General features: G+C 41.6%; 1 protein-coding gene across 1 annotated transcript; it reads right to left on the bottom strand.

Annotated features, from left to right (window-relative positions):
- Nucleotides 1-295: 295 nt before the first annotated feature.
- SMIM28 (small integral membrane protein 28) lies at nt 296-7,710 on the bottom strand. Its single transcript, XM_075497358.1, has 2 exons — nt 7,600-7,710; nt 296-1,013 (listed from the first exon to the last, which is right to left on the bottom strand). Exons 1-2 carry the CDS (start codon nt 7,708-7,710, stop codon nt 615-617), a joined length of 510 nt encoding a protein of 169 aa, XP_075353473.1. The 3' UTR covers nt 296-614.
- Between the last annotated feature and the right edge of the window lie 495 nt (nt 7,711-8,205).

Genomic DNA, 8,205 nt, shown 5'->3' with positions numbered 1-8,205 from the left:
GTGATAAAAGACAGCCTTTGTCCACAGTGCACATTTGAACCTTTGGAGACAGCCGCTGGAAATTTTGTAGATGTTACGTATTTATTTGCTTTCCTGAGAGCTGTTGCAATCGTACCAGAGCGCTGCAGAATGATGTGATGTTAACACACAGAGGCTGAGTAAATCAGCTTATCAGAAATGCAATTAAAAATAAACATATAAAAAAGAAAAAGCCAAACTGGAATAGGTATGGTCTAAAAGCCCTTTTTGTGACTGGCGAATCAATAGCATAATTCGTATTTCCTTGTAGCTGAGGGATTGCAGAGGGACAGATTCCCACCTGTCCTTAAGTTTAATCCTTCCATGATACCCTTCGTTAACTGGAATACCCGTGTTACCAGTCTGGGACCAATTTGGTGCTACGCTGTGTGTGTACGCTTGCCACCAATGGAAGGTAGAGAATCCTAGGATGAGGTGAAGAGGCTCATTCCCTGTTACTCCAAGTTTCTTCTTTCATTGCTTCATTGGGTCTGTACCTCATTTGGAATATTTTTGCTAATTTTAAAGGCCATAGCAGTTCCACGTTTGTGCCTTGAGGGGCTGCATGCTTCAGCTAAAGTGCTTCCGTAGGAAGTTTATTTGGTGCTGCTGGACTGCAGCGTGCTCTCTTCGTAAGGAGGCACTGGATCTGGAGAGAGCTCAATGTGAGCCTCGTCCATGGAAGTCTTCATGGTGGCCTCCTCATAGGATGGAGGCAAACACACAGTGAGGAACGTGGCATCAGGGAGCAGAGTGGAGTAGTGGAAACTCTGTTCGCTGTTCCAGGGCAGCACGGAAAGGAAATTGGACACGTCATGCTCGGGCAGGGCCTCGGGGAGGTCGATGCTGAAGATCTGCCCCTGAGGAGTGGGGCGCTGGCAACGGCGGTACAGGAAGAGCAGCAGGAATGCCAGGAAGAGCATCATGGTGGCAGGCAATATGATGCACAGAAATGGTTCTATGTCGTCTTTGGTTGAACTTGTCTGTTGTCCGCCCTGTAATTAAAGCAAATAGGTACTGTGTTGGATTCCCGGAGACCTCTTAATTAGAGAGAAAATACACATTCTCCACCTCCCCCTGCTATCATCTAGCCATTGCTTTTCCAAGTGACTTTCTGTCTGCATTAGTTCTGTCTGCATAGTCTGCATCTGTCTGCAATATGTTTTGCAGGCTCATGAATTGTCAAATTCTATTTGCTGGTCCGTTAAAACAAAATACTTTGACAATTAGAGTCAAAAGAAATGGAGAAGTTGTAAAGACTGGTGGGTTTCTAGGAAACCCTGTCTCCACGGGCAGAAAAAACCAACCTGGAACCATATGTATTTTGGTATGAGATTTTATTACTCTTGTATTATGCTGGGACCAGTCCTCTTTCAAGAGATCGGTTAAGCTTTTAAAACCTGGGAGAACTGAATTGCAGAGGAGTAGGGCTGGTGATCCACCATGTAGTGTTGTTTCTTTCTATTTGGAAAACTCTACTGTTCACTTTAAAGAACAAATATAAGGACAACTATCCCTTGCATCAGGACCCACTGCCTACAATACCTGTTCTTGGGGCTGTTCCAACCCTACAGGCCAGCCCCAGATAAAACAAGGTGTGTCAAGACAGCCTGGACTGGGCCTCTTTCTTGAGCTTGTTCTGCCAGCTATCCAAGAATCATTTTCCCTGTTTAAAATTGTGGAAAAAGAACTTCTACTGTAAGAGTGACTTACAGCTGTGACTATTCAGTCCGCTTAATCTCCTGCAAAATAATGCACAAAAAGCCTCTGTGCCACAGCTTTTGAATTGTGCTGTAGTGTTAACAGGAGTTATAAGCTTTTTTTTGTTTTAAATAATATTTGTGCTTTTCTGTTGTATTCGCTTCACTTTTAAAATTTGATATATCTTATTTCCAGTCAGACCCTATCTAGCTCTAGCTTCTAATAACTGGATCTCATTCAGAGTCTAGTCTAGAGAGGAGGAAAAACCCAAACCCTAAAACGCTGTTTATTATCAACTTATTCCCTTTGTAAGTACTCAAAGACTGTAATCAGATGGCTTTTTCACATTTTTACGGTGAGACTAAACAGATCAACGGATCAGATTTCCTTTATTTTGAACAAAGGCAGCTTTTCAGGGTAGGAGAACTCAAGTGGTTCTTCCCTCAAAGCATTTGGAAGCAGGATTGCAGTAATGGCTTTGTGAAAAGGGCCAGTAACTCCAGTGCCCCCTTCTTAGTCTACAAAAACTTTCTCTGCTTATTCTTCCAAAAATCACACTGTAACCTACAGTCAACTGATCATCTACCAGGCATTACATTACCTCTCCAATTCTTTGTCATATTACAAAATTCTTAGTATGTGGTCATGCCTAAGAAAAAGAAAGTAAATAGGTTTTGACTTCTAACAAATAGTGTAGGGGAGACTTCTGCTTTTTTTCTTGAGGTAATGCGGGTCTGAGGCCAAAGCCATTAAAGTAGTTTCAAAATACATTGAAACTATTGTGGATTAGCTATTAAGCTTTTCTTCCCCAGCTGTCTTTTACCACAAAAATGCATACTAAAGAACTATCTCATATTTACTGATCATTTCTTATTAAAGAGTTTCTGGCAGTACAAGCTGTTGTCTTACCTAACCATTAAATGAGCCACAGGAAACAGCAGAGTTGGAAGGAACTGTTCAGCTATTACTCTACTGCAGGCGTTAAATTATCTTTAAAAAATGAAAGGATTTTCTTAAAAATGTTTGTTAACGCTTTATTATTGTGTCTTATGACATGCATAAAACTTCACAGAAAAATGAGAAAAAGCATTCAGTATTATGTTTGTGCACTATGTATATTGAGAGTCACTGACACTGTTATGTTACCGATACTTTTATAATAAATATTTAGAAGAGCTGAGCGTATATTGAACAGCGTTATTCATGATCAGTGAAGAGCACATTTTTGAGATCCAAGTGTAAGTTTTGGGTTTAATTTGTAGGGAGCGGGCTTTCAGTTGGGTTGAAGCAGTGTTCTTCGGATCTGTGAGTTGGGCACTACTGTGGTTGTTTGTGAGGACAGAAGGTGAGATTGCCAGTGTTTCCTACATGGGACTAGTAAAGGTATAGAAAGCCCTGATTCTCTTACCTTTAAACTCAGTGCAACTTCCCTACGAATTTCACTGAAAGGAAGTTCATGTTTTAAATAGTGGCCAAGGACGCCGTATCCTTCGTGTGCTGGTGGAAGCATGGACTAGTGTTGTGATTGCCTGACACATCCTGTTATAAGACACGGCCTCGTACACAGACTGGATTTCTGAGAATCCACAGGGTGGTGAGGAGACAGAGGAGGGACTGGTGGGTTGGATGTGGATTTGAAGTGAAGAGCTGTGGACTCGTCAGGGGAGGGCAGAGTGGAGAAGGGTGCAGATCAGAATCGTGTACCAGCATGGATGGAGAGCCTTGGCTTCCGAGGAGGATGCAGGAGATGCAAAGCTGCAGGGAGGAAAGCCAAAAGGGAACCGAGAATGAGGGCAGCAGGATTGGATAGGACTGAGAAGAGAAGTCTGAAGAGCAAATGTTAGGGCTCCTCTCTTGCTGCACCAGTCCCATTCTCTTTGCAGAAGAAGAAAAAGGAAAGGGCTAGTGATGAACAGAGAGGCAGGAAAGGTTAAGCTTGATGGAACGAATTAACAAATGGTCTTGGGTCTCGGGGGAATACTTTGCTCCAAAGCCTCAGCTGGAATCCAGCAGTCTTGGGTCTTGCAAAGAATTATCTGTCAACAGAAATATGTAAAATGTATTATTGTTGGAGGGGCCAATTTGCATCTAATGGTAAGAAAATGGAAAAAGAAAAACTCTTTGTAGTATGAGCTAGCCTAGATGGCCACAGTCTATGAAGTAGGTATAAAAGGACAACCTAGATTCATTTGAGTGTCAGTGTGGTTACTGGGCTGAAAACTTTATTTTTTTTAAAAAGCCCTGCAAGAGTAACCTATAGCATTGCTTCTAAAGTTGCAAATTCAAGCCCTCACAGCTGAATGAATGCCAGCATTTTGGAAATCTGTGAATCTTTAATTTGATCCACAACGCACATAATTTTTAATTACTTGATGGTGTACAAAGTGCCTACTCCAGGGTTGTGATAGATTGCTTAGGGAAGAAGACCACAGTAGCCCAGGGTAATGTGTTGCAGGTTATGTAGAGTATGTAGTGACTGAGTCGGGAGACTGGGGGAAGGGAGGACTGTCTGCTAGTTAGGGACAGTGAATGCTCTTCTGGGGAGCTGTATTCCTGTCTCTGTTGCTGAATGCTCTAGGGGGAGGCAAGACAGTTCAGCTGAGGTGTTTGTTGTGGGTTATTCGTTAGCTGTACCTCACTTTGAGTGCCTGGCTTGAGATCCCTGGGTCTGGTCTGCAGAAATTCTGCATCTGCGTTGCTGTCTCTGAAGGTGAAAGAGCGGTGCCCTGAGCCTGTGAGTACTTCATTTACACTAAGGGATCTGGGCAAAAATGGCATAGGTCATTATGAAACAGTTCATACCCTCTTGTACTCCCTGAAGTGGTCAGGCAGTTGGACTTAGATGATCGTCGTAGGTCCCTTCCAACTGAACTATTCTATTCTATTCAAAATAACTACCCAAGTGCCCAGTGTAGTAATGTGTATGAAACGACATAAGAAATTTGTTGTCTGAAGAAGATGCAGTAAATAAGACCCTGGGCTGTATGCTGAGAAAGGTGGGGAGAGTAGCACGTTGAATGGCTAGTAATGAAGTGAATACCATGTCCTGCCCAGTCGTGAAAGAACAGTAAGTACGTCTTACTACAACCTGCAAAATGGTAGCATGTGAAGCAGGTAGGACTAAGGATTGGATAATATGTTTTTCTGTATGCTAACAGGTGACATTAAGGACCAGTTTTCCTCAGTCTGTGTTTCGAAGTGCCCATAGCTTTTTAAACACAGCTAACATTAAGCCTTAGCTTTCCTATTTGGGTGAAATAATCTGTAGGCTACTTATTTGAGTTGAAATTGATTTTAACAAGTTAATACTGCCCCACAGATGCCCAGAACCCGAAGCATAAATCACAGGGAGTTATATGTCCATCGTGATACTGCCTCCTGCCAACCATTTTACATGGACTGATTTTACATTGAGATGTAGTTCAAAAAGCTGATTAACTTCTTGTAGGGATATCCAGATATATATCAAATGTATTGGGAGACAAATGAGCAGTATTAGTTTCTGGATTTCTGATGTGGTTTTGTGCCCATTTCCGGGACGAGTGGGTAAGGAGCTACTGAAGAAAGTTGCAAAGATCTTGAATAAAGTCTTGGAAAACCTTATAGCCCTGAAAAAAAAGATTACACTAAAAATAGAAATAATTTTAATGAAATGCAACAAAGGTCACTTAGAAAAAAATTAATATTTGCTATGAAGTTCTAAACTAAGAATAAAGTTCTAAGCTGAACTGAAACTGACTTCTAAAACTGAAGCTCTAAAACAAGAAAAGGATCCAGTGTGTACAGGTATCAGAAATAGCTGCCAGAGCTGAAAAATAAAATGATCTAGAAATGAAACTGAATCTTCAGTAACTGAAATGACAGTGTAAGCAAATAAAGCAATTGCAGAACACACATAAAGTAAAATCCTCTACCGTTAAACATCTGGAAGTTTCCAAACCCAGCATATTAAGGGACCGAGGGAATTATTTGGTAGTGTTTTCTGGACTGCTTTGGTTTTGATGCTGCTGCTTCACTGGAGGTCAGCACGCTCTGCCTGTGTCAGCACAAGCAGCTATTGTGGGGTTTGTAATTGACAAAAATAAGGCTCCGACTTCCAGCTTGAAGTAAGTTACAGACACACAAACACAGGGAAAATATCCTTTATAAAGAGAAAGGCAGAAAAGGGCATGGGGGTAAAAGGGATTCTGTGTCTACAAAGTCCTCTGTTTTCCCAGAACTGATTTTTAGTAGGACGGTTTGGCCACTGTAGGCTCATGTTTATTCTCTTCCTTTCATTTATATCTTTGTAGGGACTGAAGCAGAGGGTCAATTTTCCAAAACACTGAGCACAGCCTAGAAGTAGTAAAGCCTTTCACTAGTAATCTGCCTGCCTACATTTTTTTTAACATGCTGAGCATGTACAGTTGCCAGCTTACAGATTTACGTGACCCATATCAGTTTAGATGAGCTTTTACTCGTGCCTGTTGGTAAAGGAATGAAATGCAGAGTGCAGTCCAGTTGTGTGGCATTTCCATGATGAGTAATGGAATGGGTTTAGAATTGAACTCTTTGTGTAGACAAAAGAAGCCGAGAACGTGGTTTTGAAAGGAACGAGCTAGTAAGGCCAAACATGAGTTTAAAGAAAGCTTTTGTGTAAGGATAGAAAAATGAAAGTTTATTTCACTTACTGAAATTCCCATTGAAGTGATTGATTGATGCTAGGATTTATTATGTTGTTAATGATTTGCTAGGGTACTTAGAACTTTATTAAAATAATTTTTATTACTATAGCCTATATTTACACTAATATCTTTGAAGTTGAATCAGGAAACCAATACTTCTGAAATGGTTTAAGTGGTTTTGGAACAAAGTCTGTTTTGAAGTCATTAGGCTGTGGTCCACGCTTTTCCAAGCTCCATCCTGCATCTTAAAGCTGATTCATTATTGCTTGTAAAAAGCACAAACATGTAACTCTGGCAAATAGAAAAACATTTTGATGGGGTTTTTGTATGCATTAATAATGACACATAATTTTAAAGTAAGCCTAGATTTACACTTTTCAATTTTTTCAAATACTTGTTAGAATATGACTCTGGTGGTAATGTTTGTTTCTCACTGTCAGACAAAACCAGTCTCAAGGTGTGAAGCCATTGCCATTCTAACTCTGGCAATGTTACTGATGAGGTAGACTTTGTTAAAATTGTAGAGGCATTTAAAAACTACTTTTCCTCCTGTTTTGACCCCCCACTCCTACCCCCTTTTATTTTACAACAGTACACGTGATAGCTAAGTAGCGTGGCCAGTTCATTTGCTAATGCTATTTGACTCAGACGTTTACTGGGGATATACGCGCACCTTAAATTATTATTTATGATCAGAGAAACCCTTTAGCTGTATCCCAGACAAAGCCAGAAAGGCAGGCTGTGTTTTGATCTCCGAGGGCTGCTTCCCTTCCCCCACTTGCCTGCATGTGATCCTCTCTCGCAGAAGTAATCAGCGCACAGCTTAGGGAACAAGAGTTCATTGCTGGCTGCTACTGACTCCTAACATCTGCAGAAAGGCTTCATGGGACCAGATCCAAAGCGTAAACATGTATTTAAAAGAAAGGAAATCAAGGAATAGCAGAATGCATTATGCTTAAAAGAAATAATTAAACTTCTTTACCTGCCGCTCCAGCAAGATTTTTTCCATCTGATGTTTTTCTTTCCCCACAAATGAGTTTAAAGCAACTTGATGGCAATAAATAAATGCTCTGTCCCTATGTAATCGAGCATTATTACTTTGATACATCTCAATACCCAGGTGTTTACTCTGTGCTGTACACCGAGGCATTACACAGACGTACACACACATGCAAAGTCAAAGGACACGCCACAGAGAGGAGCAGGGGGTACAGACCTGAAGCTCTGTTTCCAGAAGCGGCCCACCCGGTTCACTGTTTAGCCAGTCGTAGTTCCCCCTGTCAGCGTGTCCAAATGTTCTCCAGCTGCTGCCTAAGAGCCACCTCATGCTTTCATTAACCTGGTCTTCTGTCTTCGTGCCTCCACCTTGCTTCACTGCTTGCAACTGCGTCCCCGCCTCCCAGCCTTGACCCAGCTGGGCTGCTCTCGGCTAATGATCCCTCTTCAATGATAGCCCGTTTATCGTGGAAAAGAAAAAAAGAAGTTAGACACCCCCTGCCTCGTCAGGAAGCCAAGCGAATTGATCTCAGAGCCTCTCTCCACTTCCAACTCAATCTCTCTGGATTTGCTTCGGTGGCCTACATTACCAGCAAAGCTGGCATCAGGTATCAGGGAGCCGGGGCTGATAGTGCTCTGATTGGAGTGCTCCCTGCATTAGGATTATTAAAAAGGGAATTTGCATGTGAATCTGAGCCCACATGGTCGCGACTCCGTGTGGATAAATAACGCTCTATATTTAGGTATCTAATAAACACTTTTTCCAACAAAATAAAATAAATAAAACCTGTGCTTCTATGTTGAGAGTGAAGGTTCCCCCTCAGTT

Source organism: Mycteria americana, chromosome 3 (assembly GCF_035582795.1).
Source record: "Mycteria americana isolate JAX WOST 10 ecotype Jacksonville Zoo and Gardens chromosome 3, USCA_MyAme_1.0, whole genome shotgun sequence".
Taxonomy (NCBI): Eukaryota; Metazoa; Chordata; class Aves; order Ciconiiformes; family Ciconiidae; genus Mycteria; species Mycteria americana.
The sequence above is the reverse complement of the archived record's forward strand: the minus strand, read 5'-3'. Positions and strand labels throughout refer to the sequence as shown.